The sequence below is a fragment of the Schistocerca piceifrons genome, chromosome 10, assembly GCF_021461385.2.
Source record: "Schistocerca piceifrons isolate TAMUIC-IGC-003096 chromosome 10, iqSchPice1.1, whole genome shotgun sequence".
NCBI lineage: Eukaryota > Metazoa > Arthropoda > Insecta > Orthoptera > Acrididae > Schistocerca > Schistocerca piceifrons.
This window is the reverse complement of record NC_060147.1, coordinates 10,108,728-10,134,166: the sequence shown is the minus strand read 5'-3', so window position 1 is coordinate 10,134,166 and position 25,439 is coordinate 10,108,728. Positions and strand designations below refer to the sequence as shown.

The 25,439-nt window shown below is 44.9% G+C and overlaps 1 protein-coding gene across 1 annotated transcript in view; it reads right to left on the bottom strand.

Annotated features, from left to right (window-relative positions):
* Positions 1-25,439, bottom strand: part of LOC124719030 (acetylcholinesterase-like) — an 866,528-nt gene that overhangs the window by 657,255 nt on the left and 183,834 nt on the right. Inside the window, exon 3 of the mRNA XM_047244699.1 lies at positions 20,391-20,541. Coding sequence (XP_047100655.1) covers positions 20,391-20,541 — 151 coding nt within the window. The remainder of the gene's footprint in view (positions 1-20,390; positions 20,542-25,439) is intronic.

The following is a 25,439-nucleotide window of genomic DNA, read 5'->3' as shown; positions in this document are numbered from 1 at the left end:
AAGGCCCCTGGAGTAGACAACATTCCATTACTAATGCTAGCCTTGGGAGAGCCAGCCACGACAAAACTCTACCATCTGGTGAGCAAGAGGTATGAGACAGGCGAAATACCCTCAGACTTCAAGAACAATATAATAATCCCAATCCCAAAGAAAGCAAGTGTTGACAGATGTGAAAATTACCGAACTATCACTTTAACAAGTCACGGCTGCAAAATACTAACACGAATTCTTTACAGACGAATGGAAAAACTGGTAGAAGCCGACGTCGGGGAAGATCAGTTTGGATTCCGTACAAATATTAGAACACGTGAGGCAATACTGACCTTACGACTTATTTTAGAAGTTAGACTAAGGAAAGGCAAACCTACGTTTCTAGCATTTGTAGACTTAGAGAAAGGTTTTGACAATGTTGACTGGAATACTCTCTTTCAGATTCTGAAGGTGGCAGGGGTAAAATACAGGGAGCGAAAGGCTATTTACAATTTGTACAGAAACCAGATGGCAGTTATAAGAGTCGAGGGGCACGAAAGGGAAGCAGCTGTTGGGAAGGGAGTGAGATAGGGTTGTAGCCTCTCCCCGATGTTATTCAATCTGTATATTGAGCAAGCAGTAAAGGAAACAAAAGAAAAATTCGGAGTAGGAATTAAAATCCATGGAGAAGAAATAAAAACTTTGAGGTTCGATGATGACATTGTAATTCTGTCAGAGACTGCAAAGGACTTGCAAGAGCAGTTGAACGGAATGGACAGTGTCTTGAAAGGAGGATACAAGATGAACATCAACAAAACCAAAACGAGGATAATGGAATGTAGTTGAATTAAGTCGCGTGGTGCTGAGGGAATTAGATTAGGAAATGAGACCCTTAAAGTAGTAAACGAGCTTTGCTATTTGGGGAGCAAAATAACTGATGATGGTCGAAGCAGAGAGCATATAAAATGTAGACTTGCAATAGCAGGGAAAGCGTTTCTGAAGAAGAGAAATTTGTTAACATCGAGTATAGATTTAAATGCCAGGAAGTCGTTTCTGAAAGTATTTGTATGGAGTGTAGCCATATATGGAAGTGAAACATGGACGATAAATAGTTTAGACAAGAAGAGAATAGAAGCTTTCGAAATGTGGTGCTACAGAAGAATGCTGAAGATTACTTGGGTAGATCACATAACTAATGAAGAGGTATTGAATAGAATTGAGAAAACAGGAGTTTGTGGCACAACTTGACAAGAAGAAACGATCGGTTGGCAGGACATATTCAGAGGCATCAAGGGATCACCAATTTAGTATTGGAGGGCAGCGTGGAGGGTAAAAAATCGTAGAGGGAGACCAAGAGATGAATACACTAAGCAGATTCAGAAGGATGTAGGCTGCAGTAGGTACTGGGAGATGAAGAAGCTTGCACAGGATGGAGTAGCATGGAGAGCTGCATCAAAGCAGTCTCAGGACGGAAGACACGCATAAGACAAGTCATCGGGGCACATGGCAGACCCTATGCCTACTAGGCAACAGGACACATGCTGAACCGAAGTGACTGAAATTCACATTATCTCTGCAGAACATATTAGTGCACAAGTCCGCTGAATATCAACGTTCTGTCTCTAGTCGTTCAATATGTTCTGTCTTCTCTGAACCTGAGTATGTGTCTTGAAACCAAAAATGAGTTGAGATACATTTTACTTGAGATGAGCCTGCATTTTATCGACAGTTTAGGCAGGATTCAAAGTTTGGCATTGTTAAATTACTACAGTACACACGTTTGGGATTTGAAAATGCTTTAGCAATGATAGAGATGAGGCATCGAATTAGTATCAGTGTATAGGCAGGAATTTTCGGTGACGAACTCGTAGGGCCATACACTTTCCAAAAGAGAATTACAGGTGTCCTGTATCAAGGATTTTGTCGTGACGAATTACCAGCGGTACTGCAGAACACTACAATAGAAGACTGTAATTTATGCATAATGGCGCAACATCCTGTTTTCTACAGACCATGTGACGGTGCCTCACTGTAAGGTTTCATGGGCAATGAGTTCATCGAGAAGGTCTTGTAACACAGCCCTCCATTCCATAGGACCTGGACCCATTGAGCTTCTGGTGCTGTGGAGATGTAACGGCAATGTTGTCCACCCAATCCATTGCAATGGGATAAACTATAATGGCATAGAATGCAGACCAGAAGTGTGATCAGGCTGCAGCAGCCGCGTGTCAGCTGGTCAACGCCCATACCTACACTGCAACGTCTGCAGTAGCAAGACGCAGTAGTGAGAAATTAATAGGACTTGTTTGATTGTTTGTCTAGGGAACCGAGTAGCCAGGATTCCTAGACACAACAATGAGAATTATAGTGATCAGTGTCACCACCACCACCACCACCACCACCACCAGCATAGGTTGCATGACAGACCTACACCATGTGATCAAAAGTATCCGGACACCTGGTTGAAAATGACTTACAAGTTCGTGTAGCCGTCCTTCGGTAATACTGGAATTCAATATGGTTGGCCCACCCTTGCACTCTCGTAGGCATATGTTCAATCAGGTGCTGGAGGGTTTCTTGGAAAATGGCAGCCCATTCTTCACTGAGTGCTGCACTGAGGAGAGGTATCGATGTCGGTCGGTGAGGCCTGGCACGAAGTCGGCGTTCCAAAACTTCCCAAAGGTGTTCTATAGGATTCAGTTCAGGATTCCGTGCAGGCCAGTCCGTTACAGGGATGTTATTGTCGTGTAACCAGTCCGCCACGGGCCGGGCATTCTGGACAGGTGTTCGATCGTGTTGAAAGATGCAATCGTCATCCCCGAATTGTTCTTCAACAATGGGAAGCAAGGAGGTGCTTAAAACATCAATGTAGGCCTGTGCTGTGATAGTGCCACCCAAAACAACGTGGAGTGCAAGCCCCCTCCATGAAAAACACGACCACACTGTAACACCACCGCCTCCGAATTTCACTGTTGGCACTACACACGCTGGCAGATGACGTTCACCGGGCATTCGCCATACCCATACCCTGCCATCGGACCGCCACATTGTGTACCGTGATTCGTCATTCTACACAGGGTTTTTCCACTCTTCAATCGTGTAAGGTTTACGCTCCTTACGCCGAGTGAGGCGTCGTTTGGCATTTACCGGCCCGATGTGTGACTTTTCAGCAGCCGTTCGACCATTAAATCCAAGTTTTCTCACCTCCTGCCTAACTGTCATAGTACTTGCAGTGGATCCTGAAACAGTCTGAAATTTCTGTATGATGGTCTGGCTAGATGGTCTATTACACATCACATCCTTCTTCAACTGTCGGCAGTCTCTGCCAGTCAACAGACGAGGTCGGCCTGTACGCTTTTCTGCTGTACGTGTCCCTTCACGTTTCCACTTCACTATCACATCGGAAAGAGTGAAATTAGGGATGTTTGGGAGTGTTGAAATCTCACGTACGGACGTATGACTGAAGTGACACCCAATCACCTGACCACGTTCGAAGTCCGTGAATTCCGCGGAGGGCCCCATTCTGCTCTCCCACGATGTCTAATGACTACTGAGGTTGCTGGTATCTGGCAGTAGGTGGCAGCACCTGCACACATCAAAAAACGTTTTGCATCACCCCGGTTTCCAGAACTCCTGAACATATCCCATGGATATTGTATCACAGACACAGTCCGTTTAACTCTTCGGAGACGTCACTAACCCGCCCAAAGATGTAAGCAACCATGCATGAGCAGCCGACAGCCAGTCTGTTCCAGTCATTCCACCAGGAAGGAGGCACGCGGCTCGTGATGTCTGTAGTTCAACCATGGCTAGACAGACAATACCTCGGTTGGATCGCGTCCGCATTGTGCCAGGAAGGGCTCTCGACAAGGGAAGTGTCCAGGCGTCTCTGAGTGAGCCAAAGCGATGTTGTTCGGACCTGCAGGAGATACAGAGAGACAGGAATTGTCGATGACATGCCTCGCTCAGGCCGTTCAAGGGCTACTACTGCAGAGGGTGACCGCTACCTACGGATTATGGCTCAGAGTAAGACTGACAGCAACGCCACCATGTTGAATAATGCTTTTCGTGCAGACACAGGACGTCGTGTTACGACTTAAACTGTGCGCAGTGGGACGCATGACGCGCAACTTCACTCCCGACGTCCATGGCGAGGTCCATCTTCGCAACCACGACACCATGCAGCGCGGTACAGGTGGGCCCAACAACGTGCCGAATGGACCGCACAAGATTGGCATCTCGTTCTCTTCACCAATGAGTGTCGCATATGCCTTCAACCAGACAATCGTGGGAGACGTTTTTGGAGGCAACCCGCTCAGGCTGAACGCCTGAGACACACTGTCCAGCGAGTGCAGCACGGTAAAGGTTTCGTGCTGTTTTGGGGTGGCATTATGTGGGGCCGACGTACGTACCGTTAGTGCAGCCATATCGGCAGCATACTGGCGAGGCATTCGTCTTTATTGAGGACAATTCGTACCCCCATCGTGCACATCTTGTGAATGACTTCCTGACTGAACTAGAGTGGCCAGCATGTTCTCCAGACATGAATCCTATTGAACATGCCTGGGATAGGTTGAGAAAGGCTGTTTATGGACGACGTGACCCACCAACCACTCTGAGGGATCTACGCCGAATAGCCGTTGAGGAGTGGGACAATTTAGACCAACAGTGCCTTGGCGATCTTGTGGATAGTATGCCACGACAAATACAGGCATGCATCAATGCAAGAAGACGTGGTACTGGGTATTCGAGGTACCGATGTGTACAGCAATCTGGACCACCACCTTTGAAGGTCTCGCTGTATGGTGCTACAACATGCAATGTGTAAAAGGGGCGCAAATGATGTTTATGTTGCTCTCTATTCCAATTTTCTGTACAGGTTCCGGAACTCTAGGAACCGAGGTGATGCAAAATTTTTTGATGTATGTATTTCACTCGGCGAACGCCCAGCGGGAAGACTTTCTATCATCGCGGGTCTTCGGTTGTACTCCGCACTTGTCCGTAACATGTCGGCCATTTTGAAGTTCTGACTGTGTACCAGATGCCTATGGCTTTCAACAACGGCAATCTCGACTTCTGGCGGAACTACGATATGGCGGGAAATTCCAACTGAAATTGGTCCGCATTTAAGCGCCACACCCTGTACATCTGTCGCTTAATCCTTCTAGCAGTGTTTTCAACACTTCCAGAGCCTTCTTTCAGAGTTCTTGTCGTTCTTGCATTTACATCTGTATCATTTGCACGTGCCAGCAGCTAAACTGGTTTGTAGAGAACATTCCCTGTTGTATTGAGACCTGCATCTACACTACTGGCCATTGAAATTACTACACCACGGAGATGGCGTGCTACAGACGCAAAACTTAACCGACAGGAAGAAGATGCTGTGATATGCATATGCAAATAATTAGCTTTTCAGAGCATTCACACAATGCTGACGCCGGTGGCGACACCTACAACGTGCTGACATGAGGAAAGTTTCCAACTGATTTCTCATACACAAACAGCAGTTGACCGGCGTTGCCTGGTCAAACGTTGTTCTGATGCCTAATGTAAGGAGGAGAAATGCGTACCGTCACGTTTCCGACTTTGATAAAGGTCGGATTGTAGCCTATCGCGATTGCTGTTTATCGTATCGCGACATTGCTGCTCGCGTTGGTCGAGATCCAATGACTGTTAGCAGAATATGGAATCGGTGGGTTCAGGAGGGTAATACGGAACGCCGTGCTGGATCCTACCGGCCTCGTATCACTAGCAGTCGAGATGACAGGCATCTTATCCGCACGGCTGTAACGGATCGTGCAGCCACGTCTCGGTCCCTGGGTCAACAGATGGGCACGTTTGCAAGACAACAAGCATCTGCACGAACAGTTCGACGACGTTTGCAGCAGCATGGACTATCATATCGGAGACCATGGCTGCGGTTACCCTCGACGCTGCGTCACAGACAGGAGCACTTGCGATGGTGTACTCGACGACAAACCTGGGTGCACGAATGGCAAAACGTCATTTTTTCGGATGAATCCAGGTTCTGTTTACAGCATCATGATGGTCGCATCCGTGTTTGGCGACATCGCGGTGAACGCACATTGGAAGCGTGTATTCGTCATCGTCATACTGGCGTATAACCGCCGTGATGGTATGGGGTGCCATTGGTTACACGTCTCGGTCATCTCTTGTTCGCATTGACGGCACTTTGAACAGTGGACGTTACATTTCATATGTGTTACGACCCGTGGCTCTACCTTTTATTCGATCCCTGCGAAACCCTATATTTCAGCAGGATAATGCACGACCGCATGTTGCAGGTCCTGTACGGGCCTTTCTGGGTACAGAAAATGGACTGCTGCCCTGGCAGCACATTCTCCAGATCTCTCACCAATTGGAAACGTCTGATCAATTGTGGCCGAGCAACTGGACCGTCACAATACGCCAGTCACTAGTCTTGATGAACTGTGGTATCGTGTTGAAGCTGCATGGGCAGCTGTACCTGTACACGCCATCCAAGCTCTGTTTGACTCAATGCCCAGGCGTATCGAGGCCGTTAATACGGCCAGAGGTGGTTGTTCTGGGTACTGATTTCTCAGGATCTATGCACCCAAATTGCGTGAAAATGTAATCACATGTCAGTTTTAGTAGAATATGTTTGTCCAACGCATACCCGTATATCATCTGCATTTCTTCTTGGTGTAGTAATTTTAATGGCTTGTAGTGTATTAATCCCTTTTCTTCAGATTGACTCTGTATACAATTTGTATTTGGACAATTGCTTTTTAAGTGCTGTGTTATATATTTATATTCATGAAACGCACTACACATTTTAGGGAATGACTAACGTAATATGGCGACTTTTAACCTTTCAACCATGAGGATGGTCCAAGACCGAAACTGGTATAATTCGGGTATAAAATATGCATTTTATACATTACTTTGTGGCTGTTGTCAGTCATCTTCCAAAAATGTTTAAATTCATAATCTGAGGCACAAACGACTCCACTTGCACGCTTACAAAATTTAAATGATAGAAGCATTGAAACGGAACGGCTTGCAGCTTAATCAAGCTTTTGCTAAGGAGATGTTTGACTAGATTGGGCAAAATGCGAGTTCTGTAGGTTCAACTGGCTCTGGGCACTGTGGGACTTCACATCTGAGGTCATCAGTCGCCTAGAACTTAGAACTACTTAAAGCTAACTAACCTAAGACCATCACACACATCCATGCCCGAGGCAGGATTCGAACCTGCGACCGTAGCAGTCGCGTAGTTCCAGACTGAAGCGCCTAGAACCGTTCGGCAGTTCTGTAGGAAATATCGATTTATCTGACAAAGCAGTCCCATACACATGTGTGAATGTTAACTGGCACAGTATTGCTCTATTGGTGTCGGGAATCCCCACAGTCTTCAGGAATATTTCAGAGACGGGAAAGGGACGAATCTGGTCTGAGCTCATGAAGTACAGTTGGACGACTTTCCTTCATCGAGAAAGCAGCAACACGAAACGTTATCTGAACATGTGTCGGCATTATGCTGCCCCTCTGTATTTCCCTCTTCATCCGGATGTGATCTTCCAGCAGAACAGCGCACCACCACACTGGCGTTCAGTGTCGCACGCAGATTTGTGCACAATACTGAGGGAAGGTTGGCTACACAGTCGTGTGGCAACTGTCTTCGTAGGAAAGCTAGACAGGAACAGAAGTTTGACTTAACTTCTGTTTCATCACGCGAACGAAGACTCATTACAAAAGAAGCATCAAGAAATAGAGGTTGAGGTTGTTTGGGGGAAGAGACCAAACAGCGAGGTCATCGGTCTCATCGGATTAGGGAAGGAAGTCGGCCGTGCCTTTTCAAAGGAACCATGTCGGCATTTGCCTGGAGCGATTTAGGGAAATCACGGAAAAGCTAAATCAGGATGGCCGGACGTGGGACTGAACCGTCGTCCTCCCGAATGCGAGTCCAGGGTGCTAACCACTGCGCCACCTCGCTCGGTGGCAAGAAATACAGATCCGCTGTCAGAGTGAGCAGGGATGAGACTGTCTGGCAGTGACTAGTCTGCGTCTGTGTAGTGCTGCGCAGTGGAGAGGGACCAATGAGGAGCGGGCTGGGCGGCTGTGTCCGGCCTAACGAGTTAAAATTTCATAGAGTGGCTGAGATACTAGTTACAGCGCTCCTAGCGGCAACCAACGCTAACTCGGCCGCCATGTTCTCCTTAGTCAAAACATTAAGAAAGCGTTACTGTTGTTTGTGTTGGAAGTGTGTCAGCTGTTGTGATATTACTGCAATATTTAACTTTTATAGTTGACTTTTTTGTTACAAAATATAAAGTCAACATGCCTGCAGTGTGTTCAGCATTCAACTGCACGAATCGCAGCGATAAAACAACAAATATTTCATATTATAAGTAAATATATTAGTACCGAAATACGACACACGTTTTTTAATGTTTATTAAAGAGTCATTTGCATTGGAACTGTAATTATGCTTAAGACAAATGCAGGAAGTAATTTATTTATCGTTGATTACAGATTTCCTTTAAAAGATAAGGAAATTACAAAAAGGTGGGTTATAAATATGAAGCGAGAAAACTGGTTTCCTACTACAGCCAGTTACCTCTGTTCAGCTCATTTTGAAGAGAAATATATGTACCACACAAATGTCCAGAGGCGCCTTTTGTCAAAACCAGTACCAACTATCTTTAACTTTCGACCATATTTACAAAAGCAAGATAAAGTATTACGACCACAATCCAGAAAGCGATCTTTCGACAATTTCCAAGATAGTGCTATTACAGTGACATCATTAGCACAAAGTAAGTCAATAATTTAATTTTACTCCGTGTTCTTATTACTTTGAATTACATACTTTCTATTATAATCTTATGGTGTAACTCTGTTATAAACTTATGATGTAACTACATTCTTTCAGTGCCTGTCGGACCCACATCTGTTTCTGCTGACCACAATTACTGTCTACCAAGCCCTAAGAAGTTGAAAACACAATATAACAGAGTACAAGCAGAGAATGTGCGACTAAAGAAGCGGATAAAGCAAATGAAGCAACTTAGTGTATGACACAAAAGAAGAATAGCGCAGTTACAGACTTTAGTTGCTGGTTTGAGAAGAAGGCTATGTAGTTCACTTTCTGATATGTTAAACAGTGAACATGTAGTTGGTTTGTTGAAGGAGCTGTTGGAACTTCATTGCAGTGCTAAAGTATGCCATTATTCTCAGCAAATAAGGAAATTTGCCCTGAACCTACACTTTTATACTGCCAAGGCATACAGCTACTTACGAAATTTGTGAAATTACCCCACCCAAGAACGCTTCGACTTTGTTATTGAAGTACTATGCTTGTGTTAACTACTTATAACACAAATAAATTCTCGTTCACAGTGTACTGGTTTTTCAGGCTTTGACTGAAATAGCGACAAAAATATCGCATTTCTGCGCCCGTTACTGTTTCTAATAGTTAACCACAGCATGTTTAGAAGTTTCACCGTAATATTCTGGTGGTACCTGCTCTAATTGCATTAATTTATGGGCAACAAGTAACGTTATAGTGGATGGACAGACTTATTTGAGTTGTCTTGTAGTGTTTTCTACATCGAAACGTTTAGCCATATTTCGACAAAAACATCCCTTTTTGCTGTCAGTGTACACTCAAATCACTGCTGTCCATTGCTTGTTTCAGAAAAAATAAAGCTAGTATGGGCTATTTCAAGTAAGTCAAACGCAGTTACAAGGGGGCGGGACACATCAGACGAATGCCTTGACTAAAGAAAACATGGCGGCCAGAACTTCAATTTGCTTCAAACATGGCGGACCTATAGCCACTCTATGAAATTTTAACTCGTTGGTCCAGCCCCTCTATACTGCCGCACCAGAGGGCGCTCGTGGTACGGAGCCGCTGGAGGCGTGGGTCCAGCGGGCGCGCACCACTGGATCCCCTGGACTCCACACGACCACTTTTCGCGTGAGACAGAAACTTGCAGTTCCAGTGGCAACAGTATGAGGCCCGTGGGGTGGTATCGACACACGAACCACATTTACATATCCGTCACAACCAGAACCAAACATTTCTACAGCGACGGATAGGATAAAATGGTCCAACCAACCAGCCACCGTGGTACAAAACATAAGAGAACAGCACAGTCAACACGTATCAACATCACAAAAAAAAGAGATCGGGTCATACGAGTTATGTTAAACTAGGCAACCACACAGCACAAAACCTAGTCTATCATAACGGTAGGTGCATAGAACACCGCGAGCTCTTATAAAATACACTTTCATAATTTATTATTAGGGGCTAACAGTCACCAAACTCAAAATAGTATCCGTTCAAACAAGCCAAAAAACCAATCGTTCCCACTGGAAGCCTGTTCATTAAAGACTGGGTGGGCGTCGTGCTGTATACGCGCATAGATCTCCAGATCTTCGAGGTTATCTAAAATCTGCCCTTTTGGCTAGGTTAACGTCATATGGGGAAAGTTAGATGGGTAGATAGGTTGGCACATAGGGATTCGTTCACGACCGTACCCATGGGGTTGTCCTTGGTGACACAATGGTTTATTTTATTAATTTTAAAGTTTTAATACTTTTAATATTTTGTTCCTTGTCTTTTAAAAATCTAGAGCTCTCCAGTATCCGAATAGCATAGGTAGGGCTCGGGCAGTTGTCGTGCCATTAGTTTATATAAGGAATGTATGAGGTATAACCCACGTGTGTGTTTTGGGATTCTAGGAAAATGTTCTTCCACTCACCATTGAACGTTTTTCCATGTGGTAGAGGGGTATAAGTTGTTCAAATGGTTGAAATGGCTCTGAGCACTATGGGACTTAACTTCTGAGGTCATCAGTCCCCTAGAACTTAGAACTACTTAAACCTAACTAACCTAAGGACATCACACACACCCATGCCCGAGACAGGATTCGAACCTGCGACCGTAGCGGTCGCGCGGTTCCAAACTGTAGCGCCTAGAACCGCTCGGCCACCCTGGCCGGCAGTGTAAGTTGTCGTTTGAAGGCTTCTGTTTGGGCAATCATGCACCATGAATACCACTTGGCTGTAATTTGATAGGCGGACAGCTGCCGCCGACGTGGTTGCCGTTAACTTTAACAGAAGGCACGTAAGACGTTTGCGTACGCGAACTGATCAGAGGGTTTTAGTTTACCATGGATAATGCTGGTTGTATTTAATTTGGTGGTATTCTTTTAGAGATTTGGGAAGTTGAAAGGTTTATTCATGAAGAAACTCCCCACCCCGCCCCCACTACCATTATTTATTTTACATTAACATATGGTTTGAGTTGTGTTTGGTGCCACTACTGGCTATAGGTATAGTATCTCAATGTAAAAATTTTGGAGTTTTTCTTAAAAAAAATTTTAAAAATCCTTTAGCGTTAACGTGTACGGAAGTACCATTCCGGTTGCTAGTCGTAATTACATCCTGTTAGATGTTATATCTTGAGTATATTATTATTAAGTAACATGTGAACGCATGGAGCACATGACCATGCAGCGCCCCTACCGAGGGCTGCGAGTTGATTTGTTTGTCGTCAGTATCGCTAAGACTGCCTGTGTCGCAGTAGTAGTCATATGTTACTGGACACTTTCTTTAGAGTTGTCAAGGCTGCGCGCCTGGTTGGTTAGGAAGGAGTTGAAGTTTGTGGTATGTAACTCACATGACCCGATATCTTTATCTGTAACGTTGAGACGTGTTGAGTGTGCTTTTAATTTTTTTTTTTTTTTTTTGTGGGATCTAAAATTTAAAAACCTCTCTTACACCTGCCTGATTTAGCTTCACTCATCAGGATAGTAAAAAACAAGCGTATATTAAGGGAATTTTCATTCACAAAGCAGGCTTATCACATTCACACAGTTCCATACAGTTCTATCCTGATTAAATTGAGCTTAACTTAAGTTCCATAAGGCAGTGAAGCAATTTCGAAGTCTCGGTGCGACGAAAATTGTCAGTCGATCTCCTGAAAACATTTGTAATAATTATTAACTTTCGGTGATCACATGGGGAACACCGGAGATCTGCTAGTAAGACCGTGTTAGCCCATTTATTGACAGTAATAAACTGGATATGTTGAGCGTACAAAACGGCAGGTTCGTCCAGTGTAAATCAGACGTTCCCCACTGATCCCGTGCAACACAGCGTAGTAAGCAGACACTGTCAATAATAATCAGTTAAATAATACGCGAACACACTTACTTTAGTTTAGTTCCTTTATTAAATTCCTTCTCATACAGAATCTCATCAAGATGGCGACAAGCTCAACAATACCTACATATACATCTTCGTTCTTTCACGGCTAATCGGCAAGATCTGAATCCTTCTTTTCATAAGAGAAAACATAGAAAGCAGAGAAGCTATTCCATGGAGTGAATGCGCGCTCCAAGGAATAATAGGGCTTGACACTATTTTGCATTGATAATCATCGTATATAAAAGTTTAGGAATCGGTAAGATAAGAAGAGATATTTCGAGATATGTACTGAGTTATATAATTTATAAAATTTCTTAAAATATCGCGGAGAGACCGCTGCAAGAGACATTACACGCTGTTCACTTATGTTTTGTACTTTTTTGTAACAGATGTCTGAAGATGGGTGTCACCCCGAAACGCGTAACATGTTCTAATAAAATAGTCTGTTGAACATCTCATGACTTTATTGCGACTGTACAGCATTGGTTGCCAATTAATAACCCCCTCTAATTTCTTCCTGTAGGTGATGATGTTTGGTTTGAGGGGCACTCAAATGCGTGGTCATCAGCGCCCGTACAAAGTCTCAATTGTTAACACAGTCCACTTTCTTCGCAGTCCAATCACAAATGATGATGATGAAATGATGAGGACAACACAAACATCCAGTCCCCGGGCGGAGAAAATCCCCAACCCGGACGGGAATCGAACCCGGGACCCTCTGATCCAGAGGCCGCACTGCTAGCCACCAAACGGCGAGCTGCGGACTCTTCCTGTGGGGTTACATTACAGACACTCTGTATGCCTCGTCTTTACATGACTTTGGCGATCTCAACAGCAGAACTGTAGCTGTTATAGCCTGCATCGTCGTAGACATGCTTTGGTGCGTATGGGCTGTAAAACACCGTCTAGCCTCTAGACAGTCTCTGGATTAAAGAAAGCCCATGTAGATGCCACAAACCGGAAGTATCTATATCTGATTAGGTCATTTTTTTGATACCATTTATAAATAAGGTAGTTTTCATGTGAGGCGGTGTACATCCTTTTACGATGAGATACAAACACATGGTTAGCCGATCCCACAACTGGCACGTCAGCTTCACAGGGCTGTCCTAGGCGAGCGCTAGCCCCAGCCGCGTAGCGTGCTCGACCGTGAGGGTCTATTTTGGTCGCCGCGCGGAAATATTCTAGCAGCGTGCGCGGAGCTGCCTGGCGGCCCCCGATACAACGGCCGGCCACCTCCCCCTCCCCATCTGCCACCAGCCACAAAACCGCTGACGTTATACCCAGCACAAAGCCGACCTCGGTGCGTACCTGTCCCTTCCACAGCCTCAATAAAGGCAGTAGGCGTGACTACGACACACACCAGCTTTGCGCTCTTGCAACATGAAGTTGGTCGTAGTAGTGTCCTTGTTGGTGTACTGCTGCGACATTTTTTTGTTCATCGTAAGTCCTGAATTACTTCTGTATTACAGTCTCTGTCTTCAGTACATGCTGCACAAACTAAACCAAACGAAGCCCAGTGATACAGAATACCTGACTGACAACGAAGTCAAATTTGGTACCAGACTGCAAAGTTTTCCTTTACAACTTCTTCTATTCCATACAAGAATTTCTATTACTATAATGTGTAAAAGGTGATGAGTACTCACGTCTGTATGCCTTCTTTATACAGGCAACGATCACCATGTAGTCGGACTTCTTAAGTAATAGAACCCAGTACGTTGTCCTCGATGGTGAGTGTTCATCGGAGGTGAGGGTATCATCTGGAGTGCCCCAGGGAAGTGTGGTAGGTCCGCTGTTGTTTTCTATCTACATAAATGATCTTTTGGATAGGGTGGACAGCAATGTGCGGCTGTTTGCTGATGATGCTGTGGTGTACGGGAAGGTGTCGGCGTTGAGTGACTGTAGGAGGATACAAGATGACTCGGACAGGATTTGTGACTGGTGTAAAGAATGACAGCTAACTCTAAATATAGATAAATGTAAATTAATGCAGATGAATAGGAAAAAGAATCCCGTAATGTTTGAATACTCCATTAGTAGTGTAGCGCTTGACACAGTCACGTCGATTAAATATTTGGGCGTAACATTGCAGAGCGATATGAAGTGGGACAAGCATGTAATGGCAGTTGTGGGGAAGGCGGATAGTCATCTTCGGTTCATTGGTAGAATTTTGGGAAGATGTGGTTCATCTGTAAAGGAGACCACTTATAAAACACTAACACGACCTATTCTTGACCACTGCTCGAGCATTTGGGATTCCTATCAGGTCGGGTGAGGGAGGACATAGAAGCAATTCAGAGGCGGGCTGCTAGATTTGTTACTGGTAGGTTTGATCATCACGCGAGTGTTACGGAAATGCTTCAGGAACTCGGGTGGGAGTCTCTAGAGGAAAGGAGGCGTTCTTTTCGTGAATCGCTACTGAGGAAATTTAGAGAACCAACATTTGAGGCTGACTGCACTACAATTTTACTGCCGCCGACTTACATTTCGCGGAAAGACCACAAAGATAAGATAAAAGAGATTAGGGCTCGGACAGAGGCATATAGGCAGTCATTTTTCCCTCGTTCTGTTTGGGAGTGGAACAGGGAGAGAAGATGCTAGTTGTGGTACGAGGTACCCTCCGCCACGCACCGTATGGTGGATTGCGGAGTATGTACGTAGATGAATTTACGAAGTAATTTGTGATGTGCATGTAAAAAGAATCGTTCCACATCACTATGATTTCTTGGGGAAATGACCCACGGAACATAAAACAAACAAATTAATTAAGCCTTTACTGCTCTCTGAAAATCATTCCCTGATGTCTTGTCATGCTGTCCCTTCTTCTTGTCAGTGTTTTCGATACGTTCCTCTCCTCACCCATTCTGCAGGGAACCTCCACGTCTCTTACCAAATCAGTCCACCTAAGTTTCAACGTACTTCTACAGCATCACATCTCAAATGCTTCGAATTTTCTCTTTTGTGGTTGTGTAACGAGCCGTCATCCACTACCTTACAGCGCTGTGCTCCAAATACACATTCTCACAGAGTTCTTCCGCAAATTAATGTCGATGTTTGATACTAGTACGCCATGAATGTCAGTTTGCTTGCACTAGTTCGAAAACTCGTCGTTAGTCTGAGGACGAAAATTTTCGCTGAGGAAAATTTTAAAGTAATTTCCGTTATGACTGTCATTTCCTTAGATTTCTATTTTTAATTATGACGCTCCATTCTTTGCTTTAGTTTAATTTGTCATTGTATCCGTTCTATGGATGTAAGAACATTTGTCACATCTGCCATGTTTGAGGGTTTATTCTAAATTACCAGTTCTCAACTTAACAACTGTTTAAGATGATTGTGAAAGAGTTATCCCTTACTTACTTATTGTTTAAGAGATGTTTTATTCTCGTGAATTTTTTAGTTGTTGCTGGCACTGATTCCTTGGGGTAGCAATAACTGAAAGTTTTGTCATGTCAGTCTATGGTTAAAATTTAAAAAGGCATATTCTTGTCTAACAGCCTCTTATGTTCAGAGATATTTGGTGATTACTGTATTTTATTCTGTGCTATCAAGCGCACTGTAAATAAATGTCATCATAGGAAGATGATGCAATAATTGTGGACCCATGCTTCTACGTGAGTCTTTTCCTACCCCAGCCTTTATCTTGAGGTTTCAATGATCTCACATATCACTTTTGAGATACAATATCCGAATGAAGTTGCTAAACTTTTAGCATCAGTGTGTCATTGGCCGCTGACAGAGCGAAGTGTTCCAAGCAACTGGAAAAAAAGCACAGGCCAGTCCCGGCTTTACAATACCTCGTCCAACACATGTACAAAACGACACGTGTGTATCTGTGACGCCAGTCGGAACAATTTTGGAACACGTTTTTCGCTCGCGCATTGAGACATTTCCGGATACCGAAATTCTCCTCTGTAGAAATGAACATAGCTTCCGTAAACAGCGATCGTGTGGAATCTACTTCACTTTGTTCGTCCAAAGAAACCCAGCAGGCTCTATAAACTAGCGTGAGATTGATGTCATGCTCATTCACTTCCAGAAACCGTTCGATACAGTTCCACTTCGTCGCCTAGTGAAAAAAATACGAGAGTACCAAATACCAAATCATCTGCGTGACAGCTCCTAGCAAGAAGAGAACAATGACAACGCATCACTCTAACGGATATATGTTTTCAGAGGTGAGGGTAATTTTTGTGAGCTCTAAGTGAATGTTATAAGACCTTTAACTTATATATTAACTATTCCTGCGTCTTTTCTCACTTATGTATTCGACACATGTATTGCAGATATCATCTGATCCATCATCTTTATGCCCACCTTTTCCTCCCGACATGTTTCTGTCCACCTCGTCCTCAAACCAATCTGTCCACTCCTTCTACATCTACATCTACATCCATACTCCGCAAGCCACCTGACGGTGTGTGACGGAGGGTACTTTGAGTACCTCTATCGGTTCTCCCTTCTATTCCAGTCTCGTATTGTTCGTGGAAAGAAAGATTGTCGGTATGCCTCTGTGTGGGCTCTAATCTCTCTGATTTTATCCTCATGGTCTCTTCGCGAGATATACGTAGGAGGGAGCAATATACTGCTTGACTCCTCGGTGAAGGTATGGTCTCGAAACTTTAACAAAAGCCCGTACCGAGCTACTGAGCGTCTCTCCTGCAGAGTCTTCCACTGGAGTTTATCTACCATCTCCGTAACGCTTTCGCTATTACTGAAAGATCCTGTAACGAAGCGCGCTGCTCTCCGTTGGATCTTCTCTATCTCTTCTATCAACTCTATCTGGTACGGATCCCACACTGCTGAGCAGTATTCAAGCAGTGGGCGAACAAGCGTACTGTAACCTACCTCCTTTGTTTTCGGATTGCATTTCCTTAGGATTCTTCCAATGAATCTCAGTCTGGCGTCTGCTTTACCGACGATCAACTTTATATGACCATTCCATTTTAAATCACTCCTAATGCCTACTCCCAGATAATTTATGGAATTAATTGCTCCCAGTTGCTGACCTGCTATATGGTAGCTAAATGATAAGGGATCTTTCTTTCTATGTATTCGCAGCACGTTACACTTGTCTACACTGAGATTCAAATGCCATTCCCTGCACCATGCATCAATTCGCTGCAGATCCTCCTGCATTTCAGTACAATTTTCCATTGTTACAACCTCTCGATATACCACAGCATCATCCACAAAGAGCCTCAGTGAACTTCCGATGTTATCCAGCAGGTCATTTATGTATATTTCAGCCACTCTCTCTGCCTTTTCATCTTACCCTCTCTTCCCATCTCCTCCACCCCTGCTTTGTCAATTTACTCATGTTCCCTCTCTCTCCATCTTCTCCTCCACCATCTCTCCACCCACCATTTCCTTATCCCCCTCTCTCCATCTACCACGCCTTCCTCTTTTCCTGTCCACGTGCTACTCTTTCCTTTTTCCCTGTTCTCTTCATCCATTCTTCTCTCTCTGTGTACATCTCCTCTTCCCCCTCACTGTATTTCTCTTCCTCCCTCCATCTCCTGCTACCGTCAGCTCCCTACAGATCTCCTCTGCTCCTCCTTCTCCCCCTCCCCCTCCTCCCCACCCCTCCATATCAATATGCTCCTGGCCCCTTTGTTCATCTGCTCCTGCCACATTTCTGCATCCCTCCCCTTACACTACCTCTCTCCCAACCTATCCCCTCATGCTCCCTCCATCATCCCACCACCTAACCATCTCACTCTTCCCCCGATCTTGCCCATCTGCACATGTACTCACTGCGAAACAAGTTAAAAAGCAGATGAATGCTACGGGAACACAAAATGCTTGTGCAGGGCAGCCTGCATGCTGAGGGCTGGAGAACTGTTTCTTGGACCAAATGAGCCGGCTGCCCTACAAAGCAGGTCGATAAGGCAGACCAAAACTACTCCAACACCTACTGTCACGGACGACAGCCTACATGGCTGGGGTTGAAAAACATACATTTACCAGTATGTCTGCTCCTATTCAAGGTAGGAGGTTCTAAGCCCCACAGTGCTAATACTGACAAAGTTTCCTGTTTGCATACCAGATTTGATTGAAAACGATCCAGGGATTTGGAAGGGGATGCTACTTTATATACTACCAAGTGGGTAACGACAAAAGTTCCGAAAGACTTTTCACTGATGATGCTGTTGTATGCAGAGAAGTGGCAATGTTAGAAAACTGTGGCAGAATGCAGGAAAACCTGCAGATTGACTGCTGGCACAGGGCTTGGCAGTTCATCCTCACCATAAACAAATATTATGTATTGCCTTTAAACAGACAGAAAAACGTATTAATATGTGATTACAGGTGTGCAGAACACTCACTGCATGCAGTCACATAGGTTAAAGGTATTTTGATCAGGACTTTAATACTGTTCACCAGTCTGGGATCCAAACAAAACGGGATTGGTGAGATGCCTATCGAGTTTCAGTATCAATCGCTATAAGAGAGGCATTTTGCATCATGGTGTAGTTTACTGTAAAAGTCGCGAGAGCGTATGTTCGTAGACGACTCAAACAATACGTTGCTTCCTCCTACGTATATCACGCGAAAAGAACGTGACAGTACAATTATAGGGATTGAAGCTCACAAAGAGGCTAACCAGCGGTTGTTATTCCTGCATGCTGGAACTGGAAGGTGGGAAAATGACAGAGGTACAGAAAGTACCCTCCGCCAAATACCATACGGTGGTTTCGCGGAGTGCAGGTGTCACGTTGCCAAAGTCGACGAGCTGCAAGCGTAGGTTCAGATGCACGCACCGTGTGTGGATGGCTTTAGAGCTTACAAGGGAACTTCCCCATCGCAACCCCCTCAGATTTAGTTATAAGTTGGCACAGTGGATAGGCCTTGAAAAACTGAACACAGATCAATTGAGAAAACAGGAAGAAGTTGTGTGGAACTATGAAAAAAATAAGCAAAATATGCAAACTGAGTAGTCCATGTGCAAGATAGGCAACATCAAGGAGAGTGTGAGGTCAAGAGCGCCGTGGTCCCGTGGTTAGCGTGAGCAGCTGCGGAACGAGAGGTCCTTCGTTCAAGTCTTCCCTCGAGTGAAAAGTTTAATTTTTTATTTTCAGACAATTATCAAAGTTCAGGCACTCACACATAATCAACTTCGCTCTCCAAAATTCCAGGACATGTACAGATTTGCTTGCCCATATGCAGGATTTGACGGTCTACACACGAAAAAATTTCAAAACGTTAAAAACACATTTTTTGACAGAGCACAGAGAAGACTGTGAAACTGTTGCATTCATTTGTTGCAGTTTATGTGACAAACTCTTACGTTTTCATCACTTTTTTGGGAGTGATTATCACATCCACAAGAAAACCTAAATCGGGCAAGATAGAAGAATCTTTTTACCCATTCGCCAAGTGTACAAGTTAGGTGGGTCGACAACATATTCCTGTCATGTGACGCACGTGCCGTCACCAGTGTCGTATGAATATATCAGACGTGTTTTCCTGTGGAGGAATCGGTTGACCTATGACCTTGCGATCAAATGTTTTCGGTTCCCATTGGAGAGGCACGTCCTTTCGTCTACTAATCACACGGTTTTGCGGTGCGGTCGCAAAACACTGACACTAAACTTAGTACAGTGAACAGAGACGTCAATGAACGAACGGACAGATCATAACTTTGTGAAAATAAAGAAAGTAAACTTTTCACTCTTTTTTTTCTAAATCTCGAAGCCGGCCGGGAAACGAACCCGGGACTGCTGCATGGGAGGCAAGCATGTTTCCATTTTTTGTTTTGTTTTATCCACGCTTTTTTTTAATTCAGAAAATTGTACACTATCACACAACTCATTAATATATACAGTAATTGCACTTTCTTTTTTTAAGGATGATCAGGGCGTGGTACACGCCGCACTAGCAGTGGGGTCACTCTAGGGAAGACATGAACCAAGGACCTCTCGTTCAGCAGCTGCTCACGCTAACCACGGGACAACAGCGCTCCGTATCTCACACTATCCTTGATGTTGCCTATCTTGCAAATGGACTACTCAGTTTGTATATTTTGCTTATTTTTTTCATAGTTCCACACAAATTCTTCCTGTTTTCTCGATTGATCAGTGTTCAGGTTTTCAAGGCCTACCCACTGTGCCAACTTACAACTAAATCTAAGGGGGCTGCGTTGGGGAGGTTCCCTTGTTAGAAGTTTGTGAGTGAGCGAGCTGAGACAAGTTTGTGGTGCGTGTACTCACCGGGGAAGTACTCGTAGCGCTCCTGGAAGCAGGAGTTGGGCATGGCGGTGGCGTCGAGCACGCCGTGCCACGGGTCCACGGGGACGGGCCGGCGGTAGCGCAGCGGGCCCAGCGGCGGCTTCGCGAACGGGATGCCCGTGAAGATGTGCACCTGCAACCGAAACGCCGACACTGCTTTCAGCAAACTAGCAACGGCTCAAAAACTGGAATAAAGCAAACAACAAATAAACGGAAATGCCGAGTGGCTAGGGTCTCCCGTCGGGTAGACCGTTCGCCTGGTGCAGGTCTTTCGATTTGACGCCACTTCGGCGACTTGCGTGTCGACGGGGATGAAATGATGATGATTAGGACACCACAGCACGCAGTACCTGAGCGGAGAAAATCTCGGACCCAGCAGGGAATCGAACCCGGGCCGTTAGGTATGACATTCCGTCGCGCTGACCATTCAGCTACCAGGGGCGGATCTTTTCTGGTAAAACTGACTGCAAGGAAGAAACAGCACATACACCGATGATCCGAAACATTGTGACCACGTGTTTAATAGCGTGTTGTTCCACTTGTCAGACGCAGTACAGCGGAGATTGTGCTTGGCATGGATTCTACCAGTCCTCGACAGGATTTCAGAAGAATGTGGAACCATATGTCTACGCACAGGACAGTTAATCCCTGCAAATTGCGGGATGCTGGTTTACGGTCGAGCAACTGGCACACAATATGTGTTCCAGCGGGTACAGATGAGGCACATTTTCTGGCCAAGACATCAACGTGAGTTCACTGCAATACCCCTCAAACCATTTTAGCACGATCCTGACTTTGCAACTCGGACGCCGGCCGCTGTGGCCGAGAGGTTCTAGGCGCTTCAGTCCGGAACCGCGCTGCTGCTGCTGCTGCTGTCGCAGGTTCGAATCCTGCCTCGGGCATGGATGTGTGTGATGTCCTTAGGTTTAAGTAGTTGCAAGTCTAGGGGACTGATGACCACAGCAGTTAAGTCCCATAGTGCTCAGAGCCATTTGAACCATTTGTTCACCCCCCCCTCCCCCCCTGCCTCTGATACTGATTGTGGTTTATTGTCATTGTCAACCAATCCGTGATTGGGAACTGAAGATACTTAAAATTAATGGGCAAACAAGTTAGGGTCGTTAGTATATGGGTTATGAGGGAGACCTCTGCAGCTGATGGATCTGTGAGGATAACAGCTTCAATTGCAGTATCTAGCATAGATTTAATCCAGAAATTGGTAAGATTACAACATTTGATTCGATTCTGATCCCGCTGAAGTACTTTAAACGTAAACCGATTTGCCATAAATGCATCTTTTCTGGTAATGGAAATGCCGTATGGCTAGGACCTCCCATCGGGTAGACTGTTCGCCTGGTGCAAGTCTTTCCAGCTGACGCCACTTCGGCGGCTTGCGTGTCGACGGGGATGAAATGACGATGATAAGGACCACACAACACGCTGTCGCTGAGCGGAGGAAACCTCCGACTCAGCCGGGAATCGAACCCGGGCCGTTAGGTATGACATTCCGTCGCCCTGACCACTCAGCTACCAGGAGCGGACCAAATAACAAATAAGCTCAGCAGATTAAACTAATTAGCACGTTTGAAAATTCATATTTCCCGGTGTCCAAAATTAAAGCAACAAACCGCTGTTTCCGCGTCCTGTTCGTCTTACAAGGAGACGGCACGACAGTGGGGTCCGGGATTTGTCCGAAATTTTGTGTGGTGAAAGAGGACCCCTAACACCTCACGTGGTTAAAATATTAGGACGCACTACTCGGAAAATCCCGGGAAAAATCAATCCAAAGTTTCTTACATGCCTTATGAGTATAAAATGTTAGTCCATTGCCAACCCGCCGTCTGGCCTACATGCCGGCACGGTAACTCAGCGTGTTCGGTCAGAGGGTTAGCTGCCCTCTGTAATAAAAAAAATTGAGTTAATGGATCAACGACGAACTGAAACGGGTGTCTTGCGACGACCGCCCCGAGCAGATGCAACGAACAAAAGCGAACAAAATCAGATTTATAAAGACATGGTTAGCGCTCGGACCCTTACGGCAGAGGTCTCGGGTTCGATTCCTCCTCGGCACTTTTTTTTTCTTCTGTTGCTTGCAAAAGTGCAGCGCATTGTTACAGGAGAATCGTGAAATTAATTCCCGGGAAGATTGTATAAAAATTCATTCTATAATTCGCCATCAATTATCGTCACCAACATTCCGAGACATGATTCAATATGCCTGGTTTGCCTCAAAATTATCAGAAACGCAAAACATTTTCGTAAATGTTAATGGGGCATGTTTTTGCACAGATTTATTGCAAACGCCCTGTGACTGAAAAAAATCCGCTTTCATATGTTGCGCAAGATTTCGCAAAAATTATTGCTTTGTTCGTTTTTACGATAATTACCACTGCGGTTCTTGTTTATAATTATTATATGTATAAAAACTGAATGTTTCCCAATCGCCTTTGTTATTCTGATTAAAAACCCAATGTTTCTCCTCATATAATTTACAATGAAAAATGGAAAACCCACCGCCATGAATTGTGTTGTTGGACAAAAAGAAAATAATTTTTATTCAATAATGTAACTAATTTGTTGAAGATAATGTAGGTTTGGGAAACTTTCTGAATAATTGGTGGAATAACAAAAGAAAATGAAACAAAAGAAAAAAAAGTGCCAGAGGAGGAATCGAACCCAAGGCGTCTGGCGTAAGAGTCCGAGCCCTCTAAACATCTAGGCCAGAGGGCGGTTCGGCAATGGACTAACATTTTATACTAATAAGGCACTTAAGAAACTTTGAATCGATTTTTCCCGGGATTTTCCGGGTAGTGCGTCCTAATATTTTAACCAGGTTAGCTGTTAGGGGTGCTCTTTCACCACACAAAATTTCGGACAAATCCCGGACCCCACGGTCGTGCCGTCCTCTTGTTAGTCAAAATATAGCCATACCAGCTGTCAACATGTGTCCGTAAGATCGTGTTCCGCATGGAAGACAGCATTCTGGTCAACAGACAACCAGGCCAGCGATGACGTCAGGCCACCCATCAAACGGGGTAGTATTTGTAAGGTAGTTCCATATCCGCAGTCGCTGTGTACACAGCACAGACCGTGCAGTATGGCACAGAGAAGACGCCTAACAGACACTTTGCGGTTGAGAGGCATAGGAAGCATGGAAGCAGGACAGTCACTAGCCTGTGTGGCCTAGGGGCTTAATGTGAACCGTTCTGTCGGATGTGACGACAGTTTATAAACACCGAAACTGTATCACGAAGACCAGAGCAGGGCCGGCCACGTGTGACATGAGAAAGAGAAGCACCGCCTTAGTACTGCACAACAACAGGCATCTGACCTCGCAGCATACACTGGACGTGTTGTGGCGAGGCGAACAGTAATCAGAAAGCTTCGGCAGAGTGGCGTTAGTTGTTGGAGACCTGCTGTGTGTACCTCTGACGCGTCTTTCCAGAAGGGAACGTCTAGAGTGGAGTCGTCCACATGCCAACTGGACGTTCGAACAGTGAGCCAATGTTATTTTTCACAGATGAGTCCCGATTTGGTCTGGAGAGTGATTCTCGACGGATTGGTATCTGGACGGAATTTGGAACACGATTTCGGGATCCAAACATTGTGTAAGGAGACCGATATCTGGGAGTATCTGTAATGGTGTCGGCAGGGATTATGTTGACCACTCGAACAGCTCTGCATGTAATTGTCATTCGGAAGAGTTGCCTTTACTGTTGGAGACCAGCTGTGTGTCTACCTCTGACGCGTCGTCTCAGAAGGGAGTTTCTAGAGTGGAGTCGTCCGCATGCCACCTGGACGTTCGAACAGTGAGCCAAAGTTTTTTTTCCCCGATTGTGAATGGGGAAGCTTTTACTGCTATCAGGTATTGTGAGGACATGTGCGGTTGTTACGACTGCTGTGGGTCCAGACATTGTACTGATGCACAATAATGCACGACCTCATACAGCACAGATGGTTAACGTTCTTTTGGAAATGGAAGATCCTGCATGCATGGCATGGCCTGCTCACTTTCTCGATTTGAATCCGCAAAGAAGTGGGATACGGAAGTGCTAAGGAATGACGAGATACGTTTGAAGTTCTCTAACGCTATAGATACAGCAATAAGGAATAGTGCAGTAGGCAGTACAGCTGAAGAGGAATGGACATCTCTAAAAAGGGCCATCACAGAAGTTGGGAAGGAAAACATAGGTACAAAGAAGGTAGCTGCGAAGAAACCATGGGTAACAGAAGAAATACTTCAGTTGATTGATGAAAGGAGGATGTACAAACATGTTCCGGGAAAATCAGGAATACAGAAATACAAGTCGCTGAGGAATGAAATAAATAGGAAGTGCAGGGAAGCTAAGACGAAATGGCTGCAGGAAAAATGTGAAGACATCGAAAAAGATATGATTGTCGAAAGGACAGACTCAGCATACAGGAAAGTCAAAACAACCTTTGGTGACATTAAAAGCAACGGTGGTAACATTAAGAGTGCAGCGGGAATTCCACTGTTAAATGCAGAGGAGAGAGCAGATGGGTGGAAAGAATACATTGAAAGCCTCTATGAGGGTGAAGATTTGTCTGATGTGATAGAAGAAGAAACAGGAGTCGATGTAGAAGAGATAGGGGATCCAGTATTAGAATCGGAATTTAAAAGAGCTTTGGAGGACTTGCGGTCAAATAAGGCAGAAGGGATAGATAACATTCCATCAGAATTTCTGAAATCATTGAGGGAAGTGGCAACAAAACGACTATTCACGTTGATGTGTAGAATATATGAGTCTGGCGATATACCATCTGACTTTCGGAAAAGCATCATCCACACAATTCCAAAGACGGCAAGAGCTGACAAGTGCGAAAATTATTGCACAATCAGCTTAACAGCTCATGCATCGAAGCTGCTTACAAGAATAATATACAGAAGAATGGAAAAGAAAATTGAGAATGCGCTAGGTGACGATCAGTTTGGCTTTAGGAAAAGTAAAGGGACGAGAGAGGCAATTCTGACGTTACGGCTAATAATGGAAGCAAGGCTAAAGAAAAATC